A 17,360-nucleotide genomic window follows, 5' to 3' on the forward strand; every position below is an offset into this window, starting at 1 on the left:
CAAAGGGCTTAATTAGGAAGGGGAAAAAAGATTATGAGAGAAAACTGGCAGAGAACATAAAAACGGACTGTAAAAGCTTTTATAGATATGTAAAAAGGAAAAGACTGATAAAGACAAATGTAGGTCCCCTGCAAACAGAAACAGGTGAATTGATTATGGGGAGCAAGGACATGGCAGACCAATTGAATAATTACTTTGGTTCTGTCTTCACTAAGGAGGACATAAATAATCTTCCAGAAATAGTAAGGGACAGAGGGTCCAGTGAGATGGAGGAACTGAGCGAAATACATGTTAGTAGGGAAGTGGTGTTAGGTAAATTGAAGGGATTGAAGGCAGATAAATCCCCAGGGCCAGATGGTCTGCATCCCAGAGTGCTTAAGGAAGTGGCCCAAGAAATAGTGGATGCATTAGTGATAATTTTTCAAAACTCGTTAGATTCTGGACTAGTTCCTGAGGATTGGAGGGTGGCTAATGTAACCCCACTTTTTAAAAAAGGAGGGAGAGAGAAACCGGGGAATTATAGGCCGGTTAGCCTAACGTCGGTGGTGGGGAAACTGCTGGAGTCAGTTATCAAGGATGTGATAACAGCACATTTGGAAAGCGGTGAAATGATCGGACAAAGTCAGCATGGATTTGTGAAAGGAAAATCATGTCTGACGAATCTCATAGAATTTTTTGAGGATGTAACTAGTAGAGTGGATAGGGGAGAATCAGTGGATGTGGTATATTTGGATTTTCAAAAGGCTTTTGACAAGGTCCCACACAGGAGATCAGTGTGCAAACTTAAAGCACATGGTATTGGGGGTAAGGTATTGGTGTGGGTGGAGAATTGGTTAGCAGACAGGAAGCAAAGAGTGGGAATAAACGGGACCTTTTCAGAATGGCAGGCGGTGACTAGTGGGGTACCGCAAGGCTCAGTGCTGGGACCCCAGTTGTTTACAATATATATTAATGACTTGGATGAGGGAATTAAATGCAGCATCTCCAAGTTTGCGGATGACACGAAGCTGGGCGGCAGTGTTAGCAGTGAGGAGGATGCTAAGAGGATGCAGGGTGACTTGGATAGGTTGGGTGAGTGGGCAAACTCATGGCAGATGCAATTTAATGTGGATAAATGTGAAGTTATCCACTTTGGTGGCAAAAATAGGAAAACAGATTATTATCTGAATGGTGGCCGATTAGGAAAAGGGGAGGTGCAACGAGACCTGGGTGTCATTATACACCAGTCATTGAAAGTGGGCATGCAGGTACAGCAGGCGGTGAAAAAGGCGAACGGTATGCTGGCATTTATAGCGAGAGGATTCGAGTACAGGAGCAGGGAGGTACTACTGCAGTTGTACAAGGCCTTGGTGAGACCACACCTGGAGTATTGTGTGCAGTTTTGGTCCCCTAATCTGAGGAAAGACATCCTTGCCATAGAGGGAGTACAAAGAAGGTTCACCAGATTGATTCCTGGGATGGCAGGAAGGCATTTATAGCGAGAGGATTCGAGTACAGGAGCAGGGAGGTACTACTGCAGTTGTACAAGGCCTTGGTGAGACCACACCTGGAGTATTGTGTGCAGTTTTGGTCCCCTAATCTGAGGAAAGACATCCTTGCCATAGAGGGAGTACAAAGAAGGTTCACCAGATTGATTCCTGGGATGGCAGGTCTTTCATATGAAGAAAGACTGGATGAACTGGGCTTGTACTCGTTGGAATTTAGAAGATTGAGGGGGGATCTGATTGAAACGTATAAGATCCTAAAGGGATTGGACAGGCTAGATGCGGGAAGATTGTTCCCGATGTTGGGGAGGTCTAGAACGAGGGGTCACAGTTTGAGGATAGAGGGGAAGCCTTTTAGGACCGAGATTAGGAAAAACTTCTTCACACAGAGAGTGGTGAATCTGTGGAATTCTCTGCCACAGCAAACTGTTGAGGCCAGTTCATTAGCTATGTTTAAAAGGAAGTTAGATATGGCCCTTGTGGCTACAGGGGTCACGGGGTATGGAGGGAAGGCTGGGTTCTGAGTTGGATGATCAGCCATGATCATAATAAATGGCGGTGCAGGCTCGAAGGGCCGAATGGCCTACTCCTGCACCTATTTTCTATGTTTCTATGTTTCTATAAGGGGTGGGAAGTTCAAGGGGGATAATAGAGGAAGTTTTTCACTCAGAGAGTGGTTGGTGCGTGGAATGCACTGCCTGAGTCAGTGGTGGAGACAGATACTCTAGTGAAGCTTAAGAGACTACTAGACAGGTATATGGAGGAATATAAGGTGGGGGCTTATATGGGAGGCAGGGTTTGAGGGTCGGCACAACATTGTGGGCCGAAGGGCCTGTACTGTGCTGTACTATTCTATGTTCTATGTTCTATAGTCAAACAATTGGAAACTGGATATTAAGCACAAAGAGTTTGGGGAAAGGTTAGTCAGATATCAAAGTCATGTGGGCCTGAAGATGCATTGACCCATCCTGTTTTACAAATGCTATACTAAATGAGGAATTTTGATTGGGCCCAAAACACAAACAATTGACCTCAGTACAAAAAAAAAATCTTTACATAATCATAATAAGACTACGTTACCTTGTCCACTGAACCTCGCCTGCCTTTTTGTTCTAAAGGTGAGTTACTCATGTGAAGCATCACTGGTAAGACCAACATTTATGACCCATTCTTTATTTCCTCTTGAACACAGAGTGCAGATAGGAGTCAATGGCAATGCATTGGGCCTGGAGTCACATATAACCCAGATTAGGTCAAGATGACAGATTTACTTCACCATAGAGTACTGATAAACTTAATACGGTGTTTACGACAATGGCACCTTTGAAATCAACATTATAAAGCTAAATTTTCACTCCAGGTTTATTTAATTATGGATTTATTTAATTAAATTCCCTCGTTGCCACTGTGGGATTGACGCTTATGTCTCAATATCAATGACAAGTGACCTCTTGAAAGAAGTCCAGCAACATCAACACTACGCTACACTTCCACAAAGGAATTTAGTTTAGTTTACGATAATTGTAATTTGATGCATTATCACAGCAGTTGCTCTCTTTTCCACTCTCAGCCACCTGGTTCACATTGCTTCTTGGCTTCTACCAATACAGTTTTGAGAGTAATGCAGGAAAATGAACGTGTGCGAGGCATCTCTCAAACAAAACAAAAATAGCCCGGACAGTCCACCAAGCCAGCATCAACCATCAAAAACCTTTCACTAAATACATTTTATACTTTTATATATATTAGACCATAAGACTATAAGGCACAGGAGCCTTATAGGCTATTCAGCTATTTGAGTCTGCTCCACCATTCAATCATGGCTGATTTATTATCCCTTTCGACCCCATTCTCATGCCTTCTCCCCATAACCTTTGGCACCCTTACTAATCAAGAACCCATCAACCCCTTCATTTTACACTTCTCATCTAATCTCTTCATTCTACTACTGCGCAGTAGTGAGAATCCTAACAAGCTGCATCACTGTTTGGTGTGGAAACTGCACTGCGGCAGACAGGAAGGCTCTAGAATGGGTAGTCAAAACTGCCCAATGCATCACTGGCACCAGCCTACCCATCATCAGGGACATATATATCCAGAGAGATGGCAGGAAAGGGCCAGTCACATCATGAAAGATCGCACCCACCCTGCTCATGGACTGCTTGTCCTACCCTCAACAAGCAGTTGCTGATCAACACCCCAATCCACTAACCCACCATTTCACTCCCCAGATCATTCTTGTGAACTTCCTCTGGACCCTCTCCAGCACATCTTTTTTTTAAGATAAAGGACGCAAGATTGCTCACAATACTCCAAATATGGTATGGCCAATGCCTTATATAGCCTCAACCTAACAATCTTGCTTTTATATTTTAGTCCTCTCAAAATGAATGGTATCTGTGGAATTTGTTGCCACGAGCGGCTGTAGAAGCCAAGTCATTGGGTGTATTTAAGGCAGAGATAGATAGGTTCTTGACTAGCCAGGGCGTGAAGGGTATGGGGTGAAGGCAGAGGAGTGGGGATGACTGGAAGAATTGGATCAGCCCATGATTGATAGGCTGAATGGCCTACTTCTGCTCCTATATCTTATGGTCTTATGGTCTAACACTGTATTTGCCTTCCTTACTACCAACTCAACCTCCAAGTTAATTTTTAGGAAATCCTGAATGAAGACTCCCCAAAGCCCTTGCACTTCTGATTTTACAATTTTCTCCCCATTTATAAAATAGCCTACGCCTTTATTCCTTCTTCCAATGTTTATGGCCATACACCTCCCTACACTATATTCCATCTTTCTCTTCTTTGTCCATTCTGTTAATCATTATAAGTCCACTTGCAAACTTCCTGCTTCTTCAACGTGAACTGCTCCTCCACCTATCTTCGTATCGTCTGCAAATCTGGCCACAAATCCATCAATTCCGTCATCCAAATCACTGGCACTTAATGTGAAAAGGAGTGGTCCTAACACAGACTCCTGGAACACCACTAGTCACTGGCAACCAACCAGTTTATTCCCACTCTTTGCATCCTGTTAGTCAGCCAATCTTTTATCCATGCTCATATCTTTCCTGTGATACCATGGGCTCTTAGCTTGTTAAGCAGCCTCATGTGTGGCACCTTGACAAAAGCCTTCTGAAAATCCAAGGAAACATCCTCCATCTGGCAGAACTGGTTCTCAAACTCACAATTTCTCCTTCAGTTCCTCCCATTTTCTCCAGACTCAAGGGGTAGCTATGGGCTCTACCATGGGTCCCAGCTATGCCTGCCTTTTCGTTGGCTATGTGGAACAGCCCAAGCCATTGCTGGTAATGCTCCCCAACTATTTCTGTGATACATTGACAACTGCATTGATGCTGTGCTGCTTTATGCACCCATGCTGTGCCTTCAATTTCACCAACTTTGCCTCCAATTTCCACCCTGCCCTTAAATTCACATAGTCCAACTTTGACATTTCTCACCCCTTTCTCAATCTCTGGAGGAAAACTGTCTACTGACATTGTTTATAAACCTACCGATTCCTGAGGCTATCTTGACAATACTTTTCCCACGTCTCCTGTAAAATTTATATTCTCCTTTTCTCAGTTCCTTCATCTCTGCTGTATCTATTTCTAGGATGAGGCTTTCCTTTCCAGGACATCAGAGATGTACTCCTTCTTCAAGAATGTGAGCTTTCTCTTCTTCCATCATTGATGCTGCCCTCACCAGCATCTCCATTTCTCGGACATCTGCGCTCACCCTTTCGTCCTTGTTTCTCATCTCACCTACCTCCCCATGAGCCTCCACATCCAACACATCATTCTCCACAACTTCCGCCATTTTCAACAGGATCCTACCACCAAACACATCTTTACTTCCCCATCCTCCCCCACTTTCCACTGGATCACTCCCTCTGCGATTCTCTTGTCCATTGGTCTCTCCCCACTAATCCCCTCCTGACACATATCCCTGCAAGCAAGAGAAATGCTACACATGCCCAGTCACTTCCTCCCTCACCTCCATTCAGGGCCCCAAACAGTCCTTCTAGCGGTGGTATCACTTCACCTGCGAATCTGTTCGGGTCATCATTTGTATCTGGTTGTCCCAATGCAGCCTTCTCTACATTGGTAATTCGTAAATTGGGGGTTATTTTGTCGAGCACCTCTGCTCCATCAACCGAAAGTGGATCTTCCCAGTGGTCAACTATTTTAGTTTTAAACCCCATTCCCTTTCTGACATGCCAGTCCATGACCTTATCTTCAGCCACAAAGAGGCACAAAGAGGCCACTCTCGGTGTGGAGGAGCAACATGTTATATTCCATTTAGGTAGCCTCCAACCTGATGGTATGAACATCGATTTCCCCTTCCAGTATTTTTTTTCTCTTTTTCCCTTCTCCCATTCCTCTTCTTCTGTTCCCCATTCTGGCCTCTGACCCTCTCTCTTCACCTGTCTATCACCTCGCTCTGCTGCCCCCATCTTCTTCATTTCTCCCATGGGCTACTCTCCTCTCCTTTCAGATTTCTTTTTCTCCAGCCCTTTACCTTGCCCACCCACCTGGCTTCACCTATCACCTTCCAGCTTGTCCTCCTTCCCCTCCCCCAACTTTTCATACTGGCATTTTCCCCTTCCTGATGAAGGGCCTCAGCCTGAAATGCCGACTGTGTAGTCCTTTCCCTAGATGCTGCCTGATCTGCTGAGTTCCTCCAGCATTTTGTGTATGTTGCTCTGAACATCCATTGACTCTCCTGTGTTATTTCCTCAAATAATTCCAACAGATTTGTCAAGAAGAATTTCTCTTCAAGGAAACCATGAGGATGTGGCCTATTTTATCATGTGACTCCAAGTACCCTGAAACCTTATCCTTAATTATGGACTCCCAACCACTGAAATCAGGCTAGCTAGCCTATAATTTCCTTTCTTCTGCCTCCCTCCTTTCTTAAAGAATGGAATGGCACCTGCAATTTTCCAGCCCTCCAAAACTATTCCAGAATCTAGTGATTCTTGAAAGATCATTGCACATTCTCATCATCTTCCCCAAAATTTATCACTCATCAGAGCACCCAGAGGAAACCCTGGAAGAATGTGTAAACTTCACACAGACAGCACCCGAGACCAGGATTGAACCCAGGATACTGGAGTTGTGAAGCAGCAACTATACTGGCAAGGCCACCCTCTTACCCTCTACTGGTTAAGTCACCCTCCTGTAAAAATTAGAAAAGGTGCTCTTTAGTGTAAAACTATTATAAAGCACAACTTGATGCAACCATTGTGCCTGGAAGGCAATCAATTGTCATTCCCACTGATTTCAAGTGAAATGGTAAATCAAGTATTACCAGATTCGCAGCTGGATAGTTTTACACTCCCAGCTAGAATCAATATTACCCTCTGAACCTCTGACCAAAGTCTTCCCACCGCAGCATGTCTGAGATTGGGTAGTCCAATTTGACACTTAAAAATTTCCAACAAAAGGTACTTCTGTATGGAATTCCCAACTTGAATAAGGAGTAGTTCTCTTATCGTTAATACAGAGATATAGCTTCCTTTGTACGCCACATAGAAACATAGAAAATAGGTGCAGCAGTAGGCCATTCGGCCCTTCGAGCCTGCACTGCCATTCAGTACGATTATGGCTGATCATCCAACTCAGAACCCTGTACCTGCCTTCTCTCCATATCCCCTGATCCCTTTAGCCACAAGGGCCTTATCTAACTCCCTCTTAAACACAGCCAATGAACTGGCCTCAACTGTTTCCTGTGGCAGAGAATTCCACAGATTCACCACTCTCTGTGTGAAGAAGTTTTTCCTCACCTTGGTCCTAAAAGGCTTCCCCTCTATCCTCAAACCGTGACCCCTTGTTCTGGACTTCCCCAACATCGGGAACAATCTTCCTACATCTAGCCTGTCCAATCCCTTTAGAATTTTATACGTTTCAATAAGATCCCCCCTCAATCTTCTAAATTCCAGAGAGTATAAGCCTAGCCGATCCAGTCTTTCAACATATAAAAGTCCTGCCATCCCAGGAATCAATCTGGTGAACCTTCTTTGTACTCTCTCTATGGCAAGAATGTCTTTCCTCAGATTAGGGGACCAAAACTGCACACAATACACCAGGTGTGGTCTCACCAAGGCCTTGTACAACTGCAGTAGTACCTCCCTGCTCCTGTACTCGAATCCTCCTGCTATGAATGCCAGCATACCATTCACCTTTTTCACATCCAGAACATTATTAACTGGCAGCTTAGTTAAGCAGCAAGTCAGTGCTGGAAGTAGATGGCAAGTGCAGCACTGCACCTGTTGTATCAGCCAGTGACTAGCCCCCACCAAAAGCTGCAATGGTACATGTGCAGAGATTTCTACATGAATAACTGAGACACATCTAAAAACATGTTAACCTCACTCACTTAGTGTTGCAAATTCCTCCACGTACGCAATTGAGCTTTATGGAGATGATGAATTATTTTTGATCTGAGTGATGGATCGGATTCCATTTGAATCAAACAGTGGCTTTCGAAGATACTCAACAGGCTCATTCCTACAATCAGTGAACTGTGGATCAGCTCTGCTGAGTGCAATAAACCTAGTATTCATAAAATACTTCTTTCATGTTTACTTCAAACATGGGTTTCAATAGGTGTCAATAGGTGCATTTAATGACAGAGAAGTGTACAAGATATACACCCTGAAATTCCTTTTCTTCGCAGACATCTACGAAAATAGAGGAGTGCCCCAAAGAATGAATGACAGTTAAAATATTATAACCCCAAAGCCCCCTCCCAAACTGTGCTACTTCATTCAACATAATGTTTCACACCATTTCACAGAACAAATACTCCAAATAGGGAAAGGCAGATTCACCCTCCAGGACATTATTGAAAGATCAATTCTTTACCTGAGCTGTTAATTCAAGTATATAAATTTAATCAAGTCATTTTTGGAATTAAAAGCACAAGACTTAAAAGAGTCAAAATTACAAAAGCCCGAAGGCACACACTCAATGACTCAGGAACAAATTCTGCCATCTGTCGGAAGTCTGCCATCCGACTTCTGAATGGGCACTGAACCCATGAACACTCCCTCACTACTTTTTAATTCATTTTTTCACTACTTGCTTAATTTAACTGTGTGTGTGTGTGTGTGTGTGTGTGTATAACACCGTAACACCTGGGAAAGGTTTCACTACTAATGCAATGGTCTTTCTGTAGGAGCACTGCTAATGTCATGGTTATTCGGTAGCAGCAGTGTTTAGGTAATGGCTAGTGATAACGGGGGCTTTGGAATGTGCACCGTCCAATGTAGGGAGTGCTTTTTCTTGTTGTGTGCCTGAGACCGGGGTGACCCAGGTCTTTTGTTTGGCGGAAGATGAAGAGAGAAGATGCCAGAAAGGAGAGAGGTCGTAGACACCAGAAAGGAGTGGACTTGGAGAGGGGCTGGGAGTCGACGAAGCCCGGGGAAATCGATGGAGGACCAGCGAAAGGGAAACCGTGAGCTCCAACTTGTGCACAGTAGACTGTTTCATTAAAATGGACCCTTTTTTCTTTTTGTTTTACTATACTAACCCTTTAGACAAATTAAGAATTATAAAGCTAAATTGTTTAATTGCATATGGTGTACTGATATTTCATGCTACTGATTTGTAGCAGGGTAACAAATCACATAGCATCCACGCAAACGGGAGGTTTTGCATGTTTGGTGGAGCCAGAGATTGTCTTCCCCAGTCTTACGCAGCCGAGAGAACTTCAGGGTTACGTATACATGCCAGTGATAATAAAAACCTGATTCTGATTTCACACACTTGATAAATAGCAGGTTGTTCCATCCTTAACACACTCTACACACAGGTTCTCGGGCTTGCTGTACCAATACCATTCATCTAAAGCCTCTTTTGGAATCTGATACAGGTGCAACAGCAATTTAAATCTATCGACAGCAAGATCCACAACATCACACAACTAGTAAAACTTGAGGAGCAAAGCATCAGCTGAAAATGGATTAACTTAATTTCTTGTTTTCAGATTACCACACGGGCACGGAGGGAGCTTCTCTGCTGATCACAAAGATAATCGTAGCTGCTGATCTCTCTAGAGTGTGAAGAGCAAATGCTTCATACTCAAAAGTGTGACATCCTCCAGCAGCACCAGTTCATTAGCATACTCGATGTTTAATGTGGTGAAGGGACTATAGATTCTGACATAACGAAGGGGAATACAGAACTGGAGGAGAAATCCTGTCATCTTATTTCCAGCAAACCGAGAGCTTTTCAACAGCATTGTATCCCAATTCAGCAAGCAAATATTTCCAAGCATGGGAAGTAAAATCATCAATGGATTTTTCCTTAAAAATGATGCTAAATGTCTCTACTCTGTCTTAAATGCACTCAGCACTATCAAAGAATTTCAGAATGGACCATCTGGGCAGCAGGTGTCATTTCCACACCTGCTAATTTTGCTCAGTGTTTGTAACACTAACATATTGACATGCTTCAAACTGAACATAACATAGGCAAGGCTTTCACCAGGTTGACCTGCCCTGTTAGCAGACGGGTATCTCAAACTACGTTACTGAAAGGAATGGTTCAACTCTGACCTCTGTAGCTAACTCCACTGATCCTGTAGGCCGAGTCTCCATTGGGAATGAAGCCTTTTCCTCCGGGACACATGGCCGCAAAATCCGCTATACAATAAAATAGAAAATATTGAAAATACAAAAAATTGAGTCAAGATAGAAAAAGCATACAACAAACATAATAAATCAGAAATTACAACATTGGCACTGGGGTAATGCACTGTATGTAAACAATGGAGATTGGCCTCATTGAAACCGGAGATCTAATAGGTTGTAAGTGTCCATAATTAGCTTAAAATATTTGATAAATAACTTGTTTATTCTTTCACCCAAGTTTGCCTACTTGGGAATTCCACTTTTTGCGCATTTGAAATATTGCATACAGCATGTCAAGTTGCATTTTAAAACACTCCTTAGGGTGGTGTACTTGAAAACATTTTCTTTACTCTGTATGAACCAGTACTACCCTAGGTCTGAGATGCCACAAGCCCTTTAACAAACCTTTCATGGTTTCAGTCCAGGCTGCCAGACGCAATCGAAAGCCATAAGGACAGTTGGTGGGAAGAATAATCAACAAGTGTTCCTCTTCTTGTGCTGGGTTAAATCATGAGGTCTGAGCAATTTAAAGAGAGCTTGGGACTACTGCGGGATCCTTTCAACCTCAGTCTACATTAACCATGTTGAAGTTCAGAAGTGGGAAAGGTCATGCATAGCCCAAAACATGGGGTTGATGGTGTATAGTGTGGACTCCTTCTGTGCTAGAGTGCTCCTAATATTCCCTCTCAATACAGTTAGCAAAACATTTAGAATGCAACCAGGCCAACGCACACTGTCTTCCATTAAATGTTCAGTGATTTTTAGGAAGTGAACAATGTTGACATTCATCACCAAAAAGCAAATCTGTAACTTGCACAGTGGCATAGTGGTTAGCACAACACTTCGCAGTACAGGCGATGCGGGCTCAATTGCTGCCGCTGCTGTAAGCAGTCTGTACGTTCTCCCCGTGACTGCGTGGGTTTTCTCCGGGATCTCAGGTTTCCTTCCACAGTCCAAAAACCTACCAGTTAGTAGGCTAATTGGCCATTCCAAATTGCCCTGTGATTAGGCCAGGGTTAAATCCTGAGATTACTAGGCGGCGCAGCGCAAAGGGCTGATTGGCCTTTTCCGTACTTCATCTCAATAACTATAATGAATAAAATAATAGTATAAAGTCTTAGCCTGTCCAAGTCAGTCCTTCAAGACTTGGCAACTTCCTTGTAAATCTTTTCTGTGCTCCTTCCAGTTTAATAACATCTTTCCTAAAGCAGATGCACTTGCCCACCACTGCACATTGAGGGTGAGAGAATTGGTTCGGCACAGTTTGTGTAAACCTGCTGAATTCATGATGTCAGCATCAACCATTCCCCCAATTATGCATAAGTAATTGAAGCATAACAGCAATATGAACTCTGGCAATTCTAAAGGGTGATGGCCTGCATACACCCCTTACCCTCTCACTTCCACATCCCTGGTAATTCCATGGAACTGCCGTACACCCACATGTCTCAGAAAAGTTATCTGGAACTCCCCGTATCAAACTTATCCAATAATATTGAAAATAGTTTGCTTTGCTTTTAGTTAGTTGCACGGTGGGTTTTTTTTTGGGGGTTTTTTTTTCTTTTTTTCTATTGATATATATAAAATCTAGTATACTATTATGTTATTTTGGTTTCTTATGCTTAAATTACATTGTTTGTAGTATTTTCTTTTTGGTATTGTTATCTTTTGGAATTTTATTATACTTTAACATTGTATTAATGTTTATATGGCTTACCTTTTTTGTATACTTACTCAATAAAAAGATTTAAAAAGAAAGAAAAGAAAATAGTTAACTCAGAACTTACGGCTGCCAAACATCGGACATGGAAACACTTCACAGTTGTCACCCCAGCCTGCTCCCAAAGTACAGCAACATTCCTGCTTAGTGACATTGGAAGTCAGAACATTGTCACAGAAGTGTGCATCATTGAGATTGTAATAGCATTCTTTCTTTTCTTCTGAGTTTGGAAGTACTGGAAAAAGAAAGAACAACTTCCATAAACTTTGTGCAAATACATTTTGAGCTAAAAATCTAACTTAAATCATTACCGAGGTCAGTACATTTTGACTGAGTTCTTTTTGAAGTTAATATAACATCGTACGTGAAGTAGAGGTCCTGATTCTTCAACAGCCATGCAGAACTTAAAACATCAGCTGAACTCATGACACGAACATCAACCATTCCACCAACTGAAGCATATCAGCAATATGAACTATACAAATTCCATTGACCAACAAATGGTCCACAGCCTTCTGATCCTTGATGGTTCAAGTAATTGTCTAGATGCTAGTTAAAAGTTGTGACAGAAACTACCTCTATCGTCCCCTCGAATTGCAAACATCGTCTGAGGAAAGGAATGTTCCAATCCAACCCTATTCATAGTCTCATGATTTTATATTTGTTCAATCATTACATGCCATAGTCTTTCCAGGACCATAACTGCTCTTGGCAAATTTTTCTACAGAAGTGGTCTATCATTGCCTTCTTCTGGGCAGTGTCTTTACAAGACAGGTGACCCCAGCCATTATCGATACTCGTCAGAGATTGTCTGCCTGGCATCAGTGGGCACACAAACAGGACTTGTGAAAAGCACTAGCTGTTTTATATACCTTTAGTATACTATTTTATGTATCTCTGTCAAATCCCCCCTCAGACCATTCTGCTCCACGGAAAAAGTAGAGGTCCAACAACTCTGTGAAATGTAGTCCCCAGCAAACCACACAGAATCACACCATTTTTGGAGAAACACAAAACTCATGAGAGGTTGAGGATAGGAAAAGCAGAGAAAGAAAAATACTCTTTCTATTGGCTCGAGAATCCAGGACTAGAGGGAAGAACCAGGGTTGAGTCTTTCAGGAGTGAAATGAGATGGGTACAGATTTGGTGGGATTTCACTGATTCCATGAGCAGGTTCCAGGGGTTAAATGGCCTGATCCCAAACCATGATGGAAGAAAGGAACTGGGAAGACAGCATCTCAGCAAACAGTATGACAGGGAGAGCAAGCAACATGCATGTAACAGACATTACGTATCAGCATTATCTAACAGCTGAATCAAATAACATTCAATTTAAAGTTCAAACTGGAAGAAAGATGGGTGATGTACATATGTGAAAACGCCTTGGCAAATAGGCAACATGGAAACAACCCATGTGCGTGCTTCTTTGAATCTAAATTGACCCGGATTTAGACAGCAAGAAAACAAGACGTACAAGCTTTGGCAAAATTAAAATCAATACGTATTATTAGGCATTTATTCCTTTGAAAAATATAGCAGCCTGCCTGGCTTACAGGATCTGATCATAAAACATAGGAGCAGAATTAGGTCATTCAGCCCATCATCTCTTCTCCAAAATGGCTGACTTATTATACCTCTTAATCCCATTCTCTTGCCTTCTTCCTGCAACCTTTGATGTCCTTATCAAGAAACCATCCACCTCTGCTTTAATTATACCCAATCATGGTCTCGAAAACCGTCTGTGACAATGATATCCACAAATTCACCACGCTCAGGGTAAGGAAATCCATTCTCATCTCTGTTCTAAAGTGACATCTTTGAATTCTGAGGTTATGCCCTCTGGTCCTCGACTCCCTCACCGCTATTTGTTCATGTATACTTTGACCCTTACAGGTTGCTGTCAAGTTTCCCTGTGTGTTAGGTACTGAAGGGCCCTCTGGGTCGATGACCCACGAGCAAGACAAACAGCTGTACGTTTGTTCATCACCTCTCTGTCTCCTGTGTGTGTTGTTCACGGCCACCCAGCTTCCCAGTACCACAAACATAACAACTGGCTACAAGCCCCCATGTGGCAAGAAAAGTCATTGTATCACGTCAGCGGGGTAATGCGGGTGAGTGAAACAAAAACAGTCACTAAAGCGTAGTGAGTGAAAAATTTGCGGGGAAGAGATCAAGAACAGGATGGTTAAATAAAACAAGTAAGGGGGGGCAGAGCTGGATAGGACTCGTTAACTTTTCTGGAACGTGATTGTGCTTGAAAATGGTAACAATGTTTGGAAGTATGGGTGGTACGTTGAAACGACAGAGCAATGGAGTTCATAGACTGAAAGATCTGGATATTTTGCACTGGTAAATCAAATTTCAGATGATATTCATGTTCCAACTTTTCTGACTATGATGGGTGCAAACATGTTCATTATGCAGTATTGTGTAGTACAATCTGCCAAACCTGGCGATAAGTCTTATGGGGACATAGTTAAAATCTTAAAAGACCTCTATTCAATTAAATTACCTTTTTCACCTAAATATTTACCTTAGTTATTGCTGAGAGGTTTAGATTTCATAAGAGGAATCATGAAGAACGTGAGTCTATTTCGCAGTTTGTGGCAGTGCTGAAGCAATTGACAGAACACTGTGAATTTGGGCAGTCACTGAATGACACATTACATAATGGACTCGTGTGTGGTCTGCGTAGTGAGACAATTCAGAAAAGTTTGCTCACTGAAGACAGACGAACTTTACAGAAGGTAATTGAGATGAGTACACCTATGGAGATGGCAGCTGGAGAAGCACAGCTATTAAGCACATCTTCCCAAAGTTCATAAAATTTCTACTGACTTTAGGAATAAGACACTAACTGGCAATCAATGTTACCATTGTGGCAAAAGTGGACATTCAGCAAAAGACTGTTGATATTAGACCGCCAGAACTGTGGCAGAAAGGGACATAGAGAACAGAACTGTAAAAGTGAAAAGGCACTGCCAAGCAAAAACACAATAATGAAGAAGAATTACTTTCAGAAAAACAATAAGAAACACATGAGAAGAAGATGGAGCATACTGAGGACGGACTGAGTGACTCAGTCTGTGGTCGAAGAAGTTTTGCATGCTTTATCTGTTTCAGGACACAAAGACTCCCATAGTTGGATAGGGCCATGGTGAGGATCCAGGTAGACATGGGTGCTGCCGTATCGCTGGTATCAGAGATAGTTTACAAAGAGAAATTGCAGCATCTCACCCCAGAAGGGGCAAGGTTGACTTTAAAGACTTACACTTGCGATGCTCTTCCAGTGAGAGGAGTAGTACATGTTACAGTGGACATTAATGAACAGAAAAATAAACTTGCACTGTACATTGTTAAAGGTAGTTATTCAGCGCTCCTACGCTGCTCATGGCTGAAGCAGCTCAAGTTCAATTGGCAAGAACTGCACTGGAAGCACTGGTCGATGAGAGGCATTGAAAGAACATGCAGAAGTATTCAATGGAGAACTGGACAGTATGAAAGGAATCACTGTTAAGATGACTGTAAAGCCCAACATAATCCCCAAATACCTGAAGGCAAGACCATTTCCAGATGCCCTCAAGCAAAAGGTTGAGACTGAATTGGAAAGACTGGTCCACAGTAAGATACAGTGTGTGAATGTAAATGTGCAACTCCACTCGTTCCTGTCCTAAGAAAGGGTGGGTCTTTAAGGCTTTGTGGAGACTTCAATGTAACCATTAACCTGGTTCTAACAGTCGAACAATCCCCCTCTTCCCCTCATTGGTGACCTTTTTGCAGGATTGACTGGAGGACATACGTTTAGCAAGATTAACCATAACGACTCACAAAGGAATGTTCAGGTACCAAAAGCTTCCACCTGGCATCACCTCGGCTCCTGCACTTTTTCAGCAAACAATGGAGCAGATCCTGAGCGGGTTGACAGGCTGCAGTGCTACTTGGTTGAGCTACTCATTACCAGGAAACATGAGCATGAGCACCTACAAAATTTGGATGCTTCACTACAAAGACTCGAGGAATACGGGCAAGGAAGGGCAAGTGTGAGTTCTTTTACCTTCCCTTGAATGTTGGGCCATGTGATTGACAACTCAAGGCTTCACAAGGTACCATCAAAGATGAAGATAGTTGTGGAGGCTCCATCACCACAGAATGCAAGTCAATTGATATCTTTCTTAGGACTAGTAACATACTATGCAAAGTTAGCTCCTAACCTAGCTAGCATGCTGAAACCACTTCATGAGCATTTAAGTAAATCAATGCACTGCTGATGGACAGATTGTTATGAAGAGGCTTTTATAAAGGCTTTGTCACAATTTGAAACACTCACATACTTCAATCCATCAACGCCCATACAGTTGGCCTGCGAAGCACGATACTGTGGCGTTGGAGCAGTTATCTCACGCATCATGCCACTGGGTGAAGGAGAGTCCAATCACTTTTGAGTCAAGTATATTAACCAAGGCAGAAATTCACTATGCCAAGATTGAGCAGGAAGCACTCACAATTGTCTTCGGACAATTGGAGACATTCCATCAATTCCTGTTTGGTCCACAATTTACACTACTGGCAGATCATTGGCCTTTGACATCAATTTTTGGTCCACGTGTGGGCATTCGTTCCCCGGCTGAGAGTCAAATGCAACGTTGGGCTCTGTTACTATTTGCACATCAGTATGATGTAAAGTACAGGGGCCCAGAGCACCATTCAAATGCTAATGGACTATCCGGATCTCCCTTAGCTGTTACAGCTCCAGAGCTATCCCTGACAGAGATCTTTTCCATCAAGAAAGTACCTACAGGTCTGATAACTGTAGGGGGGGGGGGATAGAGAGAAAGGGGTAGAGAGAAGAGGGAAGCGAGAAGGGAATGGAGAGAGGAGTATAGAGAGAGGAGTATAGGGGGATAGAGGGGGGATGGGGGATAGAGAGGGGGGATAGAGAGGAGTGATAGAGGGATCGGGAGAGAGGGGGGATGAGAGGGGGATAGAGGGGGTGGATCGGGAGGGGGCAGAGAGATGGGGATAGAGAGATGGGGATAAAGAAATTCCTCCTTACCTCTGTTCTAAACAGTCACCCCTCAATTTTGAGGCTGCGCCCTCTAGTTCTGGATACCTCCACCACAGGAAACTTCCTCTCCACACCCACCTTATCTGGTCCTTTCAACATTCAGTAGGTTTCAATAAGATGCTCACATACTCTTCTAAATTCCAGTGAGTACAGGCCCAAAGTTGCCAAATGCTCCTCATGTGTTAACCCCTCCATTCCCAGAATCATTCTCATGAACTCCTCTGGACTCTCTCCAATGACAACACATCCCTTCTGAGATATGGTGCCCAAAACTGTTAACAATACTCCAAGTGTGGCCTGACTAGTGTCTTATAAAGTCTCAGCATTATTGCTCTGCTTTATATTCTATTCCTCTTGAAATAAATGCCAATATTGCATTTGCCTTCTTAACCACAGTCTCAACCTGTAAATTAACCTTCTGGGAGTCTTGCACAAGGACTCCTAAGTCCCTCTGCA

General features: G+C 42.9%; 1 protein-coding gene across 6 annotated transcripts in view; it reads right to left on the reverse strand.

Moving 5' to 3' along the window:
• ltbp1 (latent transforming growth factor beta binding protein 1) overlaps positions 1 to 17,360 on the reverse strand; it is a 463,174-nt gene that overhangs the window by 65,439 nt on the left and 380,375 nt on the right. For all 6 annotated transcript variants that reach the window (XM_063055533.1, XM_063055535.1, XM_063055537.1 and 3 more), the window contains 2 exons: positions 11,907 to 12,074; positions 10,045 to 10,131 (listed from right to left, as the gene is read on the reverse strand). In XM_063055533.1, coding sequence (XP_062911603.1) covers positions 10,045 to 10,131; positions 11,907 to 12,074 — 255 coding nt within the window. The remainder of the gene's footprint in view (positions 1 to 10,044; positions 10,132 to 11,906; positions 12,075 to 17,360) is intronic.

This window comes from Mobula hypostoma, chromosome 8 (assembly GCF_963921235.1).
Source record: "Mobula hypostoma chromosome 8, sMobHyp1.1, whole genome shotgun sequence".
NCBI classification, from domain to species: Eukaryota; Metazoa; Chordata; class Chondrichthyes; order Myliobatiformes; family Myliobatidae; genus Mobula; species Mobula hypostoma.